Consider the following 21,232-nt stretch of genomic DNA (forward strand, 5'->3'; position numbering starts at 1 on the left):
TCCCTGTTTATTTCTTCATTAATATTCTGTTTAGAAGTAGTTAATAAACCTTTTATTTATGAAGACCTTGATCAATGTGATTTGTGTGTGTATGAAATGGTAAAGTCATTGTACACCATGGCCAAGAACCTCGTAGCAACCCTGAGATCATGAGCCTAAAGTAATTAATTAACTAATTATAAGTTTTCCCTGTTTACCCTTATCAAAATTGGGTGGCATCCAACACTGAATTTAAGGTAAACCTAAATCCTTTTGATATCAATTAGTTACTAATTATTAATCTTGTTACCCATTTACGCTACATACTTGACACTGAATATTTTACAGTTCACCTCCCTCAGGCTCCAGTAAATACTAAATGGACTGTACATATATAGCGCTTTTCTAGTCTTTGCCACCACTCAAAGCTGCTTTTACACTACACAAACATATCACATTCACCCATTCACACTCACATTCATACACTGATGGCAGAGGCTGCTACCTAAAGAGCCCAACTGTTAATCAGCTATCACATTCATACCCGTTGGCTATTCCACCGGGAGCAAATTTGGGGTTCAGGGTCTTGCCCAAGGACACTTCGACATGTAGACTGAGGGAGCTGGGGATCAAACCCCTGACCTTCCAATTGAAAGACGACCGAGTCTACCATTGAGCCACAGCCGCCAAAGTAAGAAAATTTGACTATTGGTGAATGCGAAGATAAGCTCATGGTAGCTATTGGACAGCTGACACTTCTGCTTGACAGTGAAGGCAAGTACAGGAAAAAGAGGCTCAAGGTTGATGTGTTGAGAGGTTTAATTCAGGAGTTTGAAAGTATCAATCCCTCAAGTCATGTGACCAATTTTTAATTTTTGATCCTTCAACTTGGCCTCAAGAAATGCAAGACCTCCACAGTTTTGGCAACACAACACTTGGTAACATCCTTCACAAATATGAGGCAATCTTGTCTGTTGACAGAGACTCCACTGGAAGAGAATGGATGCATTTAAAGCAAGCAGGAAAACGTTTGGAAGCCTCCTCTGTGTATGACTTGGTCAACACAGTGAAGACAAGCAATCCAGATAGTTACTCCAACATTCAGAGATTCATTCTGTTGCCCCCTACACCGCCCTTGAGCATGTGCTGGAGGGGATTTTCAGATCTCAATATAATAAAAAACAAGTACAGGTCCCATCTGTCAGACTCTCACCTCTCATCCCTGATGCACATCCACATGTCTATGATGACAACAGAGACTTTTGACCCAAAGCCAGCTGTTGCCTATATCATCATCCACCATGTTTGAAAGAGAGCACGATAGGAGGGAGATGAGGAGAGCAACCAGGAGGGTAGTGATGACGACAGCTTGTAGGATAACTGTGCCGCGTAAAGGGTGAGTACCAAGCAACATCTCCAGGTGCTCCCTTGAGAACCAGACCAAAAAAGTTATGTGCACCTCTGTCTATAAAGTATTATTTTTAACATTATCTACAGAAACCCCCAAGTTGACTACTCTAGAAATTCTAACTCGTGTTATGAATTGTTAATGATCACCTTGGGTTTTCTGAAACACTCTGACGAAGGCAGAAAGTTGATAAATGATTGCTGCAACCATCAAATAATGACTCTTTTATACTTTGAAACCTCATGTGAAGTTTTTCTAACATGCCGACACACATTTCTGTGGTTTACAATCAAGCAATAATATTTTTTTTGTATACTTCTTGACACAATGCACATTTAAACATACCTTTTCCTTGACAAGACGGCCAAGCAGCTTTTCATTTGGTGTGCTACAGAAAAAGCAAAAAGCCATTAAATAGAATAAATAACTGTATCTTAATGATTCATAATGTTTAACTGTACTGTAATTTTATTTTCTTCTTGGGGTTTCACTGCAAAAGCATGAGAAAAACACTGTTTCTATATATATTTATGCACACAACTAATCAGAAAAACTCACAACTCAGATCAAAATACAATTTTGAGCCATGGATCAAAAAATTTTTCCGATCACCAAAAAACAGCTGTTTGGGGTGGACAAATAAGAATGTTTATTTTGTCAAATTGCCAAAACATTGTTAAGTTTTTCTCATTGTTATATTTAACAGGGAAGTTAAAGCGCTACCACAAATGTGAAAAGTCAGAGAATATTGCAACAAATATTGCATTTTATCTGTGGTTCACATGTATGTAGAACTGTTGTGGGCTATCTGTATCCTTACAGATCAACAATGTTCTGTTACAGCCCTGATGCATTTCCCAAATATGCAGTAAATAGTTGAAAAAAACAAAAACAAAACAGTATTTATACTTGTAGACAAATTGACAAATCAGACAAATTGAGGGTGTGATGTATTCTAACCTGAGGTCCTCCTCATCACCCATCTCGACCCCAGCCTCACGAAGCATGGCTAAGGCCTCGGTGTACTCTAACCTTAGAGTGGGCTCCAGGAATTTGAAAGACTCACTTGGGAACTGCTTGTTCACAGTTTGGATCTCTGTCTGAAAGCTGATGGACATGCACAGACACAGACACACACACACAGACACAGACACAGACACAGACAGACACACACAGACACAGACAGACACACACACACACAGACACACAGACACAGACACACACACACACACACACACACACACACACACACACACACACACATTAATATCTTCAAACTAGAGCCCAAAATATTAACCCCAAAACCAAATGGCAGAATGCCAAATTTACCCTTCATTATCTAACAATGGCCATTGCCCACTTGGGTAAATAACTTTCACAGATTTGGCCAATTCGTCTCTATCATAGGCAAATATTTATATCAATTACTAAGTAGTAAGAGGAACAGTCTAGAAATTCTGTGAAATTACCTCCTAGTGTTATCAATACATAAATATCCGTTTATGCATTTTTACACATACACATCATGCTTTTACAGCTCTCTGTACACCATTATTTACTCATACACATATTCAGCTTTAACTGCTCTCAAACATACTGCACATATGCACACCACTAGGAGGCATTAAATACACGTAATAACATTTTCTTGTTGGTAGACTGAGTGGAAATCACCGACTTCCAAACAATCCTACAATAGTGGGTGACAACGCATATTAGAGATTTAATAACTGAAACAGTTTTTCAAACAAATACATTACTTTAACTTTTTGCCATCCCCTGAATTTCAGTCAGAAGAAGTGATCCTTTCACAGTTTAATTCTTTCTTTCTTGTGTTGAGTAAGGCAACAAAACATGTCTCTACGGCATGTTATTTGTAGCACATTTGAAAAAAGCCAATCTATCAGTTTGAGATTTATTATATAAAGCCAAATCCATACTTGTCTCTCAGGCCCTTGAAGATCTGCACCATGGTGTCAGTGATTGAGTCAACCACCTCGTGGTAATGGTAGTTAAAAGCCATCTCAATATCCAGACCCACAAACTCAGTTAAGTGACGGTGTGTGTTGGAATCCTCAGCCCTGAAAACTAAAATCAAACAGATTTATTATCAATGTCCGAAAAAAAGTAGGCAGAAGTTGAGGACAAGTAGCAGGGTTAAACACATATTCCAGTGAAAAGAGTCAGTATTACAATCTAGCCACTAAATGTCTCCTTGTCCAATAAAATGACAATAGACTAAGACAATGTGTTATCATACAGCTTGATTTCACCAGGAAAGGCTTAGGGAAAAGACAAACAAAAGACCCAAGGTCTCAATTATAACAGGTCGGGGATGGACAAAACGAGGCCTTAAAGAGGAGTGCGCCACTTCTCACACAAAAGTTGTAATCTATACAAATGAGCTTTGCGGGAGAATGTGCCTACCAGTAAGCAAACTCTGACCTATGCGTAAGAACATTTTGAAGACATGGGGAAATTGGCAACGCAGATGGTGAGGTGGTGAACTGAAACAAGGTTGTATGTTGATGCCTCTCGCATGAAATTTCACTTAATATCAAAGTTATTGACCAATCCACATCATCATAAACATTAGCCAATTCTGTGTATTTATCACCAAGTATTTTTTTTTTTTGTTTAAAAGAATATTTTTGTGGCTTTTGCCTTTACTTACAGGACAGCTGAAGATAGACAGGAAATGTTGGGAGTAGAGAATGGGGGATGACATGCACCAAATGATCGGCAAACCTGGAGTTGAACCTGCGATCAGTGCGACAGCCTCTGTACATGGGGCGCCCACTCTACCAACTGAGCTAAACCAGCTCCTTCAAATCTTAGTTTGACATTTTGTACATGAGCAGAAATGTAGCACAAAATGGAACTGAAGGTGTTGTTCTATTTATATCAATGTTAAATTACAATAATAAATATATTATAGAGTAAATGTATAACTAAAATGTATTAATAATTGTGATTATTCTCAAAATTGATCAAAATAATCGTATTATAATTTTGGCAATAATTGTGCAGCCCTACATTGTGCCTAAAAGCAGTGATGGTCTTAAGTCCTTTGTGTTATCTGGTGTTTCAAATAGGAGCAATCAAAGACCTGGCTGCAGCTAGTAGAATACTGTATGTGCATTCTTCTCCCAAAATGTTTATCTTATAATGGAGGAGAATGTTGTATCACCATAAAATCACATGTATGTAGTACGTTTAAAAGGATGGCTATGTATGGGATGCTTTGTATTTTTGCATATTGTTTATTTGCATACTTTATGTATTCAAACAGATGGTGGCAGTATGTGTTCACTGAAATAGGTGGGTGTTGTTTTAAACTTAGGAATAGTTAAAGACTTTCTACTGCTGTACGATAGTGTTACCCACACACTAAGCTGTACTCACAGGAAACGTGTGAGGGGACAGATAGGAGGCAGTCTTACCTGGGCCGACACAGAAGACCTTGTCAAAGTCAGCACAGATGCACATTTGCTTGTAGAGCTGGGGAGACTGGGCCAGGTAAGCGCTGGTTTTAAAGTAAGACACCGTGAAGACATTTGCTCCACCTTCACTGGCAGCTAGAAGAGCACAAAGACTACTTAAACAAATATAATATGCACAAAATGGCAATTAACATCAAAGGCTCACTTATACTTCTTCACATAGGCAACTAACTAAGAGACCACTTTAACGGAAAATTAGCTTTATCACTTCACAAAACCAGACCATCAGAAATTCTGAATTTATATAGACTGTTCAATGGATGTTTCAGTTGGAACTATAAATAAGCAGCTTCAAAATATCAAATGTAACAGCAACCAGGCCAACAGAAACAAATAAATACAGGCCTTAAAATTATATAAGATGAGACTCTTACATAACACATCTGTGGTTCCCTATTTCAAACAGACGTCAAAGGGCATCTATGTTCTCACATCGTCAGTAGAAGGGTGGAGGTTCACACAGTACAAACTGTTCACAGCATGTACTATGGGTGTTGGCAGGCAAGAGGATGTGGTTTTTGCAAAAAGCCCACAGAGCTGATATGCTAGTTCCTCCAAAATAAAAAGAGTGGCAGTTTTGAACTTAGAACTGTAACGCTAAGCCAGTGTTATTGGCGCTTGAAGGAAAGAGGAAGTAAGAATGTAAAATGTTTTGCCAGACAGGCATGCGCGAGACTAAGCACTGAAAATTAGTGTAAGACTTAACTTACTTACCTCATTGTGAGAAAGACAGAGATCATCTAGTTGGACTAAACTGGGTGTATATTGGTGATCTTTTCTGGGCTTCTAACAATGAATGCATTTCAGCTAAACAGTGAACATTATATAAGGTATACCGTTTACAGGGAGAATACCAAGTGTTTTCTCATTCTTCATGTTAAGAAAAAGGTAGCAGGGTATAAGAATGACTGTAGTTTGGCTCTTTATTACTCACAGTTTTGTTAGCTTCAACTGATCTTAAGGTTTTGTTCATAAATTGTAAATAAAGGAAAACCCAGACAGGAACGCCCTTTATAACTGTCACAAGATGACTCACAGGACACCAGTGGGTGTTGATTCTGAAACAAAGTGTGCCTCCGATGATATAACTCATCTAAAGTAATTTGATGCATGTTAGTCTTAAGTTTCCTGTTGGGCAGGATCAACGTGACTGGGTGTCTTTGTACCTGATATGATTTTAGGGGTCTGGATTTCCACAAAGCCTTTTTTGATGAGGGTGTCTCTGAAGAGCTCGCACACTCCAGACTGCAGGCGAAAGATGGCCTGGCTAGTGGTAGTCTTTTCGAAGATATGCAAAAAAACAAACAAGTAGCCACACATAGAGAATCATCAGACAGATGTGTGAAAGCAAGAGTGCCAATTTTCTTTTAATGGAGCTCCTCTAAACATAAAGGTTAAAGTATTTTTGCGGACAGGGGCAAGACATGCATTCAAAATCACAAAAGAACCTATCACCATAAATATAACGGTTGAAATTGCTTTAACTAAATCAGGAGATTACTAAAAGAACCTAAGCCCCAATATACTGAACCATTTAGGCAACAGAACATGTCCAAACTGAAAAGAGTAACCCAAGACCATGGTCCTTTCAATACAATGGTCCTTTTTGCAAAATTGTTAAATAAAACTGGCTTAACATATGAATATTTCTCTGGGTTTACTCCTGGGCTCAACTTAATATTACTTTTTAGTCATGAGTTCAAAAGATTGTCAAGCTTCTGTTCAGACAAATGGCAGTATTATGTTAAAGGATAACTTAACTTAAGTATCTAAAAAATCATCTTCATCAAAAATTGACAAGACCTGCTTTATGGAAAAATGCCAAATATTTACTTGATCCAGCTTCTCAAATGGGGGGAATTAAAGTTTTTTCTTTTTCTTATTTGATAGTCAACTTAATATTTGTAGATTTTAGACTGTAGTTCGAACCAAAAACCCAACTTAAAGACATCCCCTTGAGGTTTAGAGAATTGTGATGAGTATTTTCATAGTTCTCATGATTTGTAAAACAATAATAAAGTATTCATCAACAAAATAATTGAAAGGTTAGTTGCATTAATAACATGGACCATTGGTTTCCTTTCCTCTCAGACTAAGGCTTAGACTGTTGTTGCAACATTTTCTGTCTTGTGGCCGATTTTTTTGGGCTCTCCTTACTAACATAACAGAATGACAAAAAATATCAGGCTACCTGTAGGTCAAACTGGCAACTAAAAGAATTCCATTTAACGTGAAACACTGCATGTTCAAGCATGGTCAAGTTTCAACTGAAGTTCAGAAAGACCAATATTAGATTTATGGTCCCATTTTGGAGTGTCTGTCTGCGTGTGTGGGAATTACTGTATGCCTTAACTGGGTTCTAAGTCCAAAACTGATGACGGACCCAAGTCCAATGTGTTACAGACATAGGTGTTGTTGTCAGGGTTATGAGCTATTTGGCCCTGTGCTGTGATGTTAACGCCTTCCTGTCTGTTGCATCATACAAGTGGGAGGATCAGATCAAAACAATAAGACACTCTGGTTCAGTCTCGATTGCTACTTGCATAGATTTAGACTTCTCCAACACTAAATGTTATACATTACATCAGCCGATTAAACCATAGAAGTGTACTTTTTACTTGAAAGGTGTACTAGTTTGCATTGCCTTACAATTCCAATACTAACCGTGGCTGCTTTCCATTTAATGTAAAATCATTTAACTTACTTAGTTTCCTATATTACAAGGTAAAATTTAAGAGATTAGTTTAACTTTGCTGATATTTTATTGCAACCTTATAAAGATGTGGCTTCAATATCTGAATTTGCATCTTTTTTATCTCACCACACAGCTACTCAAGCCACCACCGTGAATATGTAACTTGCAAGATCAGATATCAAAGACAAATCATTTGCAGGTATTCAGGTATTTTTTCCTTGTCTTCCTTGCTCTTGTAGTATCTTACCCTGAGATCAATCACCCTGTTGTCCAGCTTAGTGTCCTGGTTGACTGTGGCTCTGCCTTCCTGAAAGCCAAAAAAAAATTTTATCAAAATCAGCCAAAACTCTTTAACTATGAACATATTCAAGAATATTAGTGCTCAGTTCTCTTTACAGGAGGTTTGTTGTAACACTGTTATTTTTGTATAAAAATCCTTGATATGAAACATCGACTGTTTGCTGCTCTAAAAACTAAGAAAGTGCTATCACTCCACAAAAATAACTATTTTCATTATGACCAGCATGTTTGTAATTTGAAAGTAAAAACACAGACCACTATACAACTACCGTACAGATCTAAAACACCAAAAATTAAAAATACGGCCCCTTTATACCAAGCTGCAAATATTACAGGGTCAACCGCAGTACAAAACATCTGCAACAGGGCAATAACAGAGATATGAAAATAGTAAAAAACAAATTAAAGCATACATGTTTCAAGACATGTGAAACCTCTACTTCAGGGTCATAGATGTCAGACTTCCTCTGAGGACTCTCTAGGGTCTGAGATAATAGCATGTGTAACCCCATCCTGCTTGAAACAACCCAATGCAGAGGGACAAAAGGTTAGATGGGTAGACTGTGAGTTAGACAGGGCTCTCCAGAGGGCAAGTGCTGCTACAACAGTGTAACAAAATGTTGAATGGCAGCAGAAAACCACTTGGCCCGTATTTGCAAACATTCTGAGAATATTCTCAGAGAGTTCCTTACTTAGCTTAAAAAATTCGAGCAAGGAGAACTAGCTCAGGAGTGATTTAGGAACACTCAGAGCAACTCTTACCAAGGAAGGGAAAAAACTCATCTTAGTGAGGAGGCATGGTAGACCAAAAAGATAGAGAAAAAGTTAGTGATAATCTTATCTTATCACTCTTATCTTAGTGATAATAGGCATAAAAGGACAATGAAATCAACCTTTTAAAAGTATATAGTCTACAAAATGTTTGAAAACACATGCTCACTTGTGCAGATAGTTTATTTGATCACGGTTATTTACCATGCTGGTAACTTTAGTACTTAATCTAATTGATATTGATACTGATATTAACGAGGGAAAATCGGCTCAGCTTGCTGTTGACAAACACTACTTCATTTTCTGATGGCACAATAATGCAGATGTGCTACAGCCACAACACCAGGGAAGCAGGCTATACCCATGAATGCCCTTTAGTGAGCTCGCAGGGTGTGCCTCACAATACGAGGCTGTGACAGCGCAGTAAATGTGCGATCACCCTGCTTATTGACATTTGCAACAGACTCAAGTTATGCTGCTACACTAATGCATTTTTTCAGTTTCCAAATATTTTAATGTTGTGATCACTTTCATTTCCGGCAATATTGCATTGTGTGGGCACATTTCTAATGAGATCTACCATAAGCACGATACCTGTACAATCCAATCTGTAGTGTTTAATAAACTCACTGTTTCACCTTAGGAGCTCTCTTAAGGGCCAATATGCTTTGTAAATAACTTTTATTTTTACCAGGATCTAGTCTACAAGTCTAAATCACAAGTGCAAAACTAAACTCCCGCAGGCCAATTATATCCGGCCCGCAAGATAGTATCAATTATCATAACTGGCATGCCGATATACAGCAGCACACATGCTATTTACCGAGCAACAGTTTGTGAAGCAGCGCATGTGTAAACTGAGAACCCTTGGATTGAAAAATACTTTCTTTCTTACTTATTGCCGTTCTCTCTCCTTACCGTAATTTTACATTTTTCTTGTTTATGCAACAACATGCAATGCTCACTGATTGGTACTGTGTCTGTCGGCAAATAATAAAACAGCTAGTAGCCCACATATCTATGTGTTAAGTCCTAATGATGTTGGCAAGTAATAGTCCGGCCCCTATGAGGTCTCATTTGAACAAATGCAGCCCACTACCTAATATGTGTTTGAAACCCCTGATCTAAAGTGTGGGAGCAGGCGCGTCGCACCCGTGAATATTATGGGTTTTGCAATACCTGGGTCTAGCTCAAGGTATAGGTGATGTAGGCGATCTCCTAGGGCACCACGTTCTGGGGAGTGCTGACTTGAGCCTCAAATGTTTTGAGTGAAGCCCCAGTACGATGTTAAATATAAGCCTAACTTTCTCTCTGCTCCGCTCATATTTACTGTCACTCTTCCACTCTCTCTTACTTGCTCGACCACCCACTCAATGCACACATTTCATGACACAAGTTACGAGAGGAGGGAAGAGATTCAAGCCTGTTCAGGACCAGTTGGGAAAAAATCAAACTCAATCTTTTAATTGAGAGGAGGGTAAGAAGTAGGCCTCTGTAGTACCCTCACAAAAATTGTTGATTTATGTTTTTAAGTAGTCATTCTGTTGTTTAATAAGCTAACCCTACTTGTTTTAAGAAAGTTCTTAATCAATGTGTCAGTATTTTTCCGATTAGGCATCTGAAAAATAGTCCATTATTAATAATAATAATAATAAGTGAAAAAACAGTGATGGAAAGAGGAGACTAATATTTTTTATTGGATGTAATAAAAAATTTGCTTTAGAAAAATCCATAACTAAGTCCTTAAAATAATCAACTAATCACAATTATAATTGTTAGATTAATAGACTAATCAAATCAATAATTGTTAGATTATTCAATAAAAAAATAATCCTTAGGTATACATAATCCAATTTAATGGCAAACTCAAGGCAAAGTATGACTTTGGGCGCTGTACAGTTCCCACGCTTTATCCCCGAACTGATTCCCCAGCTCCGCCCACAAGCTGCTCGAATGATCTGCATGTTTAAAAGCACATACCTGTGTGAGCTATTTTTTTTCTGTGATGAACAAAGCCTCACACAGGAGTCGTCTCAATGCACAACTTCACTCCATGTTGAGAGTTTCTGCAGCTCAGCACCTAACCCCAAACAACCTTCCTGTAAACTTGCTTGTAAACTAACAGCAGAGTGCACTTAAATATGTTTTCTTTTTGCACTTTTTCCTGTAATCACAAGGTACACCATTTATGTTTGAAATAGTTGCACATTTTCATCAGATTGATCACATTTAAAATATTATTTTGTTTGATGGTGTTGCTGATTAAAAAACAGAAATATTTTAGATTTTATAGTTTTCTTTTTGATTACCTTTGATGAACATTTTCATTAGAAATTGATCAGTGAAAAACCGCCGATAGAGAGGGAGACAAAAAATTGTACGATGCTGATTTGTCTTTTATTTTAAATGTGATCTCTCGTTTCTTTTTTTCGATACCCTCACTTGTTCTGAATTCTCTAAAATGTCTTGGGAACATTTAAGTTCATATTTTTGTATGAATAATTTGTCATAATTAAAAAACATGGTCATTTTGGCCCTCTCTGGGATTGAGTTTGAGAGCTCTATGCTAAGAAACACAGATGGCATTTTAGCTGTCTGACATGGTGAGACCCATATATCAATTCGCTTATGTTACATGTATATAATAATATATTATCATCATTTGATAATGGATATGGTGGATCCAAATTTAAAGATAGATATAACTGCTTGACCACCACTCCTTTGGCCCTCTCTAGGATTAAGTTTGAGAGCCCTATGCTAAAAAACACAGATGGCCATTTCGCTGTCTGACATGGTGAGACCCATGTATCAATTTGCTTATGTTACATGTATATAATAATATATTATCATCATTTGATAATGGATACGGTGGATCCAAATTTAGAGATGGATATAACTGCTTGACCACCGGGGTGTGTTAAATCTTACGGCATCCATTCCATTGATTATTCTGACTAAACAGCTTCCATCTGTTGATGAAGGCCTTTTCAATGAAGAACTGAAACATTGTTGGTAATTGAAGTAAAACACTTTGATTTGAGCAAATGGAGATTATTTATTGAGTTATTGAGCTCATCAGGTGTTTTTCTTCAAGTCATGCTTTTTAGGTAACAGCAGAATCTGAGCTGTCTTACTGACATTTCTTTCAGCCAAAACACAACGTTGCACTTGCTTATGATCAGCCTAGAGTGTCATCAAATACTTGAAAATATTCGGCACAGTGGAATATCATTAACTTGTCATAAGTCAGGACAGTGTTTCCTCTATGATTTTTTTCAGCAGCGGGGGTAGAGGGTTTTGTCGTACCACCCAGGTTTGTGCGCATGCGCACATCATATCAAAACTATTGCTGTCAGGTGATTAAAAAAATGAATCTAATTAATTACAGGCTTTGTAATTAATTGATTGTAATTAAATGCATATATCAATAATTTCTGTGAGAAGCACATCACATGTAGACTTACTCAGTCTGGATTACACTCTTTCTAGATAGTTATCTCTTACTTCCACACTTTAATTGCACTCTCTTCTTCACCTTTTTAAGTTTTAATTCACAAACTACTTTAATTTGATCACTTTGCTTTACTTCAGTCCCCCCAACACACCTGCATCTCTGCTCTCTGCACAGCTGCTTGCCCCGCCCCCTCTTTCTGCCTGTCTCTCTGTCTGCTTTGTTGACTGTTTAATGAAGTCACAAAAGTTCAATATTTTCTCTCGTAATAAAGTTCTCACAGCAAGTGAGCCGCATGTGTACAAGGGACGTTATCAATGACATAGCGTCTCAAAACGATTAATCCTTACCAAATGACATCCGTACCTTTTATAAGCTTGATAAACAGTGACAATCAATGAATTTATGAGTAGGTACGTACGGAGTTAGATACACAATAGCTGCTCATTTCACTACATTATTGTGGCAGCTGGCAAGAGGGACATCGCCAGAGAGCTGAAAGTTTGATATTGAGCGCACAGCTGATATTGGCATGTGGATTGTTTACATTGCATAATAGAACTGCGTATGATTCTGTGTGGACAGAGAGCGTCCAATGTCAGCGATGCAGAGCAGACCCTCTTTTACCGTTGGAAAACTGAGAGGAGTAAAGTGGTCCCGCTGCTATTTATTGGTTGCCAAGACTTCACGTGTGATTGACGTCCTGTGACTCCTTTCACTGTTTCAGTGCTCTTCCTAATCCTGCAGGATCTTGTGTGAAATACCCATCCAACTCGCAATTCATCCTCACCTCTTCCCCCTCTCCATCAGGCCTGACAGCATCCTCCAACTGAAGGGGGAGACGTGGCTCTGCCTGGCTGATGACAAAAATCTGACAGGAGCAAGAAACAAAGCATTGAGATTTATAGAATAATAAACTACTGTTTGCATCTGATGTTCAGAAAGCGAAAAGTACCTGGAGTCCACATACATATTTCAAAGTCAAAGTGAAAGACACATCTTGTAAAACGTCATCCATGTTCGAATGACTGCTGTACGTTTTGAAGCTATCAGGTTTCTATATTAAAAACAATTACATACAGATGCTGGATACCAACATAAAAACCTGTAACAGTGTACATCTTGAATCCCAAATACAGTATGTCGTATGTATTCACCACATTGAAGATGATCAACTGTATGGCACCTGTGCAGTGCCTGTGTGAGGAGTTGCATACTTTGCTCTCCCCTTTAAAGTTAAAGTAAGGCATACAGTTTAGGGCATTATTAGGGCTAGGCCCGCTTGGAGTGGCAGGTGGATTCTGCTAGCTTTCTGCTGACTGTCATCTCATGTAATGTACTCACGGAACTTTATCTCTAGACATCTCAACCATTTTGTACTGTTACAAATGAGGACCAGCCCCCGGAAACATTCCAATAACTTGACATGACATGTACTTTGACCTATAAATAAAAATTACAAAATACACTTGAGTGGGAATTTAAATGAAATTGAATAAAACCACATTAAATAAATGTTTGTTAAGTCTATATCTATGGCCGAATGAGGTAACACAATGGTGATTGAGCCTATACCCCACTGATATTTTACTGGATTTAGAGAATCGTATGCTGACAGACAGCAGTTAAAAGTACGCCCACCCTCTCAATGTGCAGCTCCACATCCTGCTGGGAACAGCTCTCGATCTTCTGCTCCACTTTCCTCACCAATGCCTCCACGTCTACAATGCTTTCCTTGGTGATGCTGGGGGAGACAGTAACCAGGGTTGAGTTAAAGCTACAGATAACATAAAAAAACATAAAAGAGAAAGAGATGTCTATTAAAGTGTGGCTAATGCGGGCATACAAGCATTTTCACCATGAATGTTAATTGTTAACGTGTGATGTGGGATAAGAGGGCGTGATTTTGTTAGGTGGGGTTACAACAAGAAATCACAATACATAATAATAATTAAACTTCTGCTATGAAATTAGCTCACTGAAAACAGGAGAAAATTGAGATCTCAGAAATGTGGCTTTCATGACAAAACCACTATTGCCAAACTGCTGAACACAAGCACCTACCCCTCATTTGAGCAGAGTACAAATGGTTTCCCTGTATACACACATCATATTTTACACAAAACACCATTATAGCAATGTTCTACTCACTTCAAAATAAATTCTGGGAGCCTTAAAATGATTCCCATCACCACTGTATTTTTGAAAAGACACTTTTCACTTTTTGTATGCAGAATGTTACATCTGGTGGCATCCCAGTGTCACTTTGAGAAGTATAAAGTCCCAATTTTAGTACCAAATTAAAGACGCAAGCAACGATGAACGGACCCTTGCACCCTTATGCATGGATCTGGCATTTTGCTTCGTAACCAAATGGCAAATTACTCTACTACCAGCCAGATCAGCCCCGGGAGTCTGCATGAGTTAGCTGCTGTTATTTACTCTACAGCGCTTTGCTGCGTTGCCTAACTGGTAAATCGTCTGCGATAGCAGACAAGCTACCGGTACCTTGTTGCCAGCTTATAGCTGGCTGGCTAACCTTAGCCTGGGCAGGTAATGCAATGATACTGGCTTAGATAAAACAATCAGTAGTTATACACATTTGCTTTGTTCTGCTACATCATTTACAAAATCCACACCGTTTGTCAAGCTAGATAACTGACACACCGATGCCGATGTTGACTCTAGTTTTCCCCCTGACGTCGATCAAATTCCCGTTTGGTCAGATGGGCTTCACTAGATAAAAATTTATTTTGTTTTTTATTCTTCTGTGTAGTTTGTGTTGGTGCCAGTCTTTTGTTGGCATTATCCTTCATTTCACAGCTTGCGTTGTCTCGTGTTGACACACTGTTGACTGTAGTGGCATAAAATGAGCTCTCGGCCTAGGTATTTGCGAATGCACAGATCCATCACATCCCGAGTGTTTACACAAAAATCAGCTCACAGGTTGTTGGGGCCAATGGAGGAAGTTGGGGAAGGTCTCAATTTATCAGTTCCTCTACTAACCCCTTACACATTGGCAATAAAAAATAATATTTGATTGATGAATATATGTAAAATCTTACATATACTCTTAGGTTTTCCTGACCACAATTTTAGGTTGATATGTTTAATCACCTTAGAGGAGTGGCTTGTTGTGAAAAAGGGCTTGTGACTTAGACAGTCGACAAGGCGTAACAAAGGCATAACAGTCCAGTCTTGAACAGGATGTGAAAAAGAGGCTATTGACTGGCTCTGTGAACGAGATTACACATTGGGGTAGGAGTCCAATGTAACTTGAAATTGGTACAGCTATTGCTAAAAATGCTGGACTTACATTTTTACTATGTTATACTTAATAATAATATAAATAATTGGAAGAGACCTAACGGAAAAAGATGTATTGTCTGAAACAAGGAAATTCTAATGTCCCCATTAGCTCCAGCTCAAATGGGTGGTGGGATTTTCAGTGATTGCAGAGGCTGATAGCTCAAAATCTCCTCAAAAATACAATAACTTGCATAGCTACATAACAGCATAAGTTAGTGACATGTGTGTGAATCAAACCCTAAAATTCCTCACAGCAGGACTGTTTTGTAGCTGTAGGGTTGCCGCTTTCACAACACCAAAGGCATGTTATTTTTTAACTTTGCCAGTGTTTCCGCTACATACATTTTGCTTCATATTTCTATAATGTGTCCCAAAGTTGCAATTAAACGACTCCGCAGAGATGTCTGCTTGAAATGAACAGTTGTTCGCCTGCTCTCCTCATTAAGAAAGAGCACTGAAACAGTGACAGGAGTCACAGGAGATCAATCACACGTGAAGTCATGGCAACCAATTAAACAACAGCGGGAACAGTTTACTCCTCACACAGTGTTCTAACGGCAAAAGAGGGTCCGATATCGGACACTCTCTGTCCGCACACAATCATATGCAGTTCTGTTACGCAATGTAAACAATCCTATTGTGTATCTCCGTATGTGCCTACTGTAAATTCATTGATTGTCGCTGTTTATAAAGCTTATAAAAAGGTTCAGATATAATTTGGTAACTATCGATCGATCGTTTTGATCGCTACATCCTTAATAATGTCCCTCTTGCACACGCGGCTCACGTGCTGTGAGAACTGAATTGCGAGAGAAAATATTGAACTTTTGTAACTTAAACAGACTGCTGATGAAGACACAGCACACAGAGAGACAGACAGACAGAAAGAGGGGGGCGGGGCAAGCAGCTGCGCGGAGAGCAGAGGTGCAGGTGTGTTGGGGGGACTGAAGCAAAGCAAAGTGATCAGATTAAAGTAGATTGTGGAAGTCCACATTTCACACTCAATTTTCCAATTTACTGACTTAATATTTTTCTATCGTTGTTAAAAATAAATCCGTCATTGAAGGAAGTACTAGATGAGATCACCCACTGCAGGCATTTAACACATGTGAGCCTGTTGTTAAAGATGTTAAACGTCCTTGTTTGCACTTAAAGGTTGACCATGTTGTGACACGGACCTGACTGAATATTGCTTTTTGTTTAACTGTTAACAGAGAAAGAGTTCATTTGTTCTTCAAACTAGTCATTTTTAACTGGATAAACACAGAATACTTCTCTGCTCTCACGTTTTTCTGTGTTTGGGTTTTATTATCAATTTCTATTTTTGCAATAGTTATCCTTAACATTGTTAAGCTAAGTGTTTCAGAGCTGTCTTGTGGACACAGTTGATACAGAGAGCCCCATTCACTTGTTTAGTTTGATTCCAGAGCCTACAGGTTTCAGGCAAAATTTGTTTATTTGCATTAATGGTCTACATATGTGCAGCACACTTAATTGTTCTGAACAGTGCAGTTATCAAGTGCAATCGCTAATAAACACTAGGATCATAATGTATTCATTTCTCTCTGTGTGGTATGATTTTTATAATCTTAGAAAGGTTGAAATGCATTTAGAACGGTGGTCGGTTCAGCAGATCTCACTATTAAAAAATCGGTATTGGCCCTAAAACTCCTGATCGTTGCATCACTAGTCTGAATAAATCCTAACAGCAATGCCCCAGCCCCCTGTGCTTTGACGCTGCATCGTGACATCACTGTTGTAATGTAAGACCGTGTTGCAAATTCTGTCAAAACCTTCAATTGCTACGTTGTTACATGGCAATGTATTGCAAAATGTGCCAAACCACAAAATGGCAAAACATGATTGGGAAACTACTGCAAAAGAAATAACCTGATAATTTAGTGCAATTTCTGAAGCCACAATTTCTGTGCAATTTCTGAAGCTACAAAGCATGGACTTTAGTATTGCACTATAAGAGAGAGTGAAAATGAATATCAATAATGGCCTGGAACAGGGTACCTGAGTGAGTAAGGGGAAGTATGGTGACGGTCTAGGGATATTGACACTCAAAAAAGTGGGGTCAGTTATCTGCTCAGTTGTAAATTATCAGGGGAAGCAAGAAGCTGGGGAAAGACACAATGGTATATACGCAGTGGCCTCATCGCTGGGTTTAAGATTAATGTCTGATACATTAAAGAATCCTTCACATATTCCCCTCTTTGATGCTGCTCTTTTTAGTAATATTCTGTTTAGTTTTAATCAGCCAGCTTTCTTTCAACTTTATGTTAAAATCTCTGGGTGGATGAAACAGACACATTCTTTCATCAGTCTTAATGGCAGTTATTTGTCAGGCACGAAGACGATGATAACTGTTACTTAAGAGTAGGCTTATTCTAAATAGTGCTGCAATCTCTCCATTGCTTAAGTTCCTTATTATCCTCAATCATAACTGCCAGTTTTGTTTTGCACATAACAATTATTGTGGGGATTGCTTTTTCCTAATATACACGTATATCAATATGTAAGGAGGTTACATTTCAGTAATTCATCATAAGTCGTATTCATTACAAAAATGTTGACTTATCAAATTGTCTTACTGTAAACCAGATGCTTCCATGTACCTCCAGAATGAACTTTATCTAAGCTTCTGTATCTGCCATCATAACAGGAAGTGGACCATTAAAACACTGCTGTATCCCACCCCTTTAACAGCCAGCTTTTGTTGTCAAGCAAAAAAAGATGGATTCCCCCAGTCTCCACCTCACTCAGAATGTGTGAAAAAAGATCTGTAGACGATAAGGGCCACGGATTTTCCCACCATTGTTTGTGCCCTCTTTGACAGGAAGGGCATTATTGAAACTCACTTTGCTGCAAACTTGACCATCTGCTTACTGGCACGATCTCCCACTGCGACCAGTGCTTGCACGTTAAACTGCTGCTGACGCAGAACCAAAAAGCATTGCTTCCCTGAAAGCAAAACAACAACATGCTGTCAGGCATTGAGATCTTTTTTACACTCTCTGAAGAAATGTGAACAGTGTATGTGTAACTCAAAATGGAGAAGGCATCCCCTAGCATGCAAAAATCGTCCTCGTTATGTACAGGTAAAGTATCGCATTTGCAAAAGAGGCCTATTGTTTAAAATGGTTGTTTGGGGACATAGATTGGGAACTCCCCTCTAAGCACACAGACGCACACACAAAACTAGGAAGAGAGTAAACAAGCTTGCCAACAAAAACTCAAGACAGCAGGCAGTCGGACCACCCAAGTACGTTGATGCCTGTTGCCTGTGAGACAGGGCTGGGTAGTGTTGATAACATCAATGCAAAAATCCCACAAAAGTATGCACCACATTCCAGACAAATTACGTTTTTTTGCTCACACAGGCTGAGGGAAGACATGAGTGAAGGGGAAGTTACACTACACTCTTTTCACTGTGGAAGTAGTCTTAATTCAAGAAGACCTTAATTAACTTCTAATGACAAGTTTAGCACAGCAAACAGCTTGTTCTTTTTTACAAAGATAGGATTACCTGGCAAAGCTGAGAAGGTTTATTGAATTCAAATGAAGCAATGTCATTGCCTCCCAAAAATGAGTCAGTTTATATAGGGGGGATGTTTGGTTTGTACTTTCACAATAAAGACTGCCTGTCTCTTTTCAACCTGAAGAGGGTATGTCAGTCATCTAAGTCACTGAAAAACAAAAAAGCCTGTCACAGGCAACTGGTGAGGTGGGCAGGTGTTTTTAGACCTTTGCACAAAGAAGGGGGGGTGATCTCACCTTTGGCTCTGCTGGTGTGGATTCGGGCCCGCATCCAGATCAGTTGGTCAGCTTTCTCAGGAGTAAGGTCTTGGACACGCACCAATACCCTGTCTGGCTCACAAAAATGCAAACTCTAAGCAAAACATCTCCCTCCCCTCCTTCTTCCCCTGAGCACTTAAATCACAGATGTGCCTAATAAACAATACACAACAGAAGGCCTGCTGAAAGTTGTCTAACTTACCCATTCTCTCTGGGCTGTATGACTAATTGACTCTAGTTTCACCTGTGTCACTCAGCATGCTTTCTGATTATCAGCAAGCAATAGAAGCAGACCATGAGGCTACACATGAGAAAACAGAGCCGCTCTTTGGCTGAGAACTCTGAATGTACCCACATGAAAGCCCTCAAGCCCTCAACCCCAACCCACAAACTCATAAGGGCTTGTCAACAAAAAAGATGTACAGCCTCAATAACAAGCCTGTCTACTGTCTTGTACATCTGAGAGATATAGCATACGATTAGTTACTGCAATTACCATAGCTGCTATATCTATTCGCGACAACATAAGTAAACTATATAGTAAACTTTTTTTTTTAAATGAAAAATGAAAAATTAATGGAAATAAGGAAATAGAAAGGCAAAAAACACTGGTACCAGGGTATAATATAAAACAAGACAGTGGTTCAAACCAAAAGGCATTCTATATTTTCAGGATGTATACTGTAAGTATCATATTGTACAAATATGTTCATAATATTTAATGACAAATAATATTCATATCCTTGAATAACTACCGTATGCTATCATGGTGCAGACAGCAGAAATATGGAGGGGCAAAATGGATCACAGGCACATTTTTTTTTATGAAAAAACCCCAATGTAATGGTTTGAAAAAAGGCCAGGACAATTGAAATGAACACCAACTACATTTTAATCACCAGTCCTTTTTAGGAAGTGATTCCACAATAGCACCGTAACGAAGCGTAATGTTGCTTTTATACTTTTAAACTGAACCACACAATCCCATTATATTGGCGTGTAAACAAAGGAGCATCACATACATACACAGTGCTGTTCCATCCTGACGGTTACTTCGTTTACACCGTTTTGTCTCTGTTACTACCTCCACTGCTGGCTCAGAGGCAGAGCGACTTCGCCCCACCTTTCTGGCCTCTGTGTCTTTGCTGCATGTCATACCCTTTCTATCTCCCCTGTTTTTCCTGTATCTCCAGCTCTCAATATTAATCATAAAACTGAAATTCCAAAAAAACACTAGAAATCCCCAAATGAGACAAATAAATGGATAATTAAACTTTAAATAAATAAATGTCAAGTATATACATTTATTTATTTATTATATAGGTTGGGTGGCTGGCTGGCTGATGAGTAAAAGAATTAGCTTCCATACTAACCCAGTTTTTGTTGGGACTGGACCATAGCCGATACACCATATCTGTCCTTAGCAAAGTCCTGTAAGAATAAAAGCATGAAATCTTAGCAGTTGAGATCAGTTCTTTCATCTGCTACATAAAACATTACACTGCTTTAGAGTATGAACATTAGCTATCTCTTTAAGTGTTTATAAGAGATCTCAGACTGCACAGATAATGAGGCACATAATGATGTCAGGAGAAAATTGTCAACAGAAACACTAATCTCAGCCCGCTTGCATTTGCATACAATGTGTTGCAAAGTCGTGAAAGCAGGGGTATAATGAATCAAAAGCAGACGAAAAGGCAGAAAACTGGAGGACGAGTGCTGTGATCCTTAGAGGATACTTACATCTTCCTCTATGCTTTGTTGTTCAGCAGCCTGAAAAACAAAGATGCAACTTGGGTTTAAATGGCATTGAAAGCAGGAGGTATTGTTATAGCTATACTGTAAGTGGAGCAATTCCTCATCTCTTTACTGACTTCTGAGCAAATGATTTCCAGAGGGCACTGAGATTGACTCATAGCAAGTTACAATTCCATTTTCTCTGGAAAAGATCCTGGGTCAGTGTTTCCGCTACATACAAAATTATTGCAGCCGCTGCTTCAGATTTCTATAAC

General features: G+C 38.7%; 1 protein-coding gene across 1 annotated transcript in view; it reads right to left on the reverse strand.

Moving 5' to 3' along the window:
• Positions 1-21,232, reverse strand: part of dars1 (aspartyl-tRNA synthetase 1) — a 33,775-nt gene that overhangs the window by 8,063 nt on the left and 4,480 nt on the right. Inside the window, exons 3-14 of the mRNA XM_069663202.1 lie at positions 20,964-20,993; positions 20,594-20,651; positions 19,200-19,292; positions 18,284-18,386; positions 13,752-13,854; positions 12,901-12,981; positions 7,833-7,892; positions 6,057-6,168; positions 4,831-4,965; positions 3,328-3,475; positions 2,348-2,494; positions 1,733-1,775 (exon numbers count right to left, since the gene is read on the reverse strand). Of these exons, the coding sequence (XP_069519303.1) occupies positions 1,733-1,775; positions 2,348-2,494; positions 3,328-3,475; positions 4,831-4,965; positions 6,057-6,168; positions 7,833-7,892; positions 12,901-12,981; positions 13,752-13,854; positions 18,284-18,386; positions 19,200-19,292; positions 20,594-20,651; positions 20,964-20,993 (1,113 nt within the window). The remainder of the gene's footprint in view (positions 1-1,732; positions 1,776-2,347; positions 2,495-3,327; positions 3,476-4,830; positions 4,966-6,056; positions 6,169-7,832; positions 7,893-12,900; positions 12,982-13,751; positions 13,855-18,283; positions 18,387-19,199; positions 19,293-20,593; positions 20,652-20,963; positions 20,994-21,232) is intronic.

Source organism: Semicossyphus pulcher, unplaced genomic scaffold (assembly GCF_022749685.1).
Source record: "Semicossyphus pulcher isolate SPU_LCO1_2020_fin unplaced genomic scaffold, fSemPul1.0.p SCAF_15, whole genome shotgun sequence".
Taxonomy (NCBI): domain Eukaryota; kingdom Metazoa; phylum Chordata; class Actinopteri; order Labriformes; family Labridae; genus Semicossyphus; species Semicossyphus pulcher.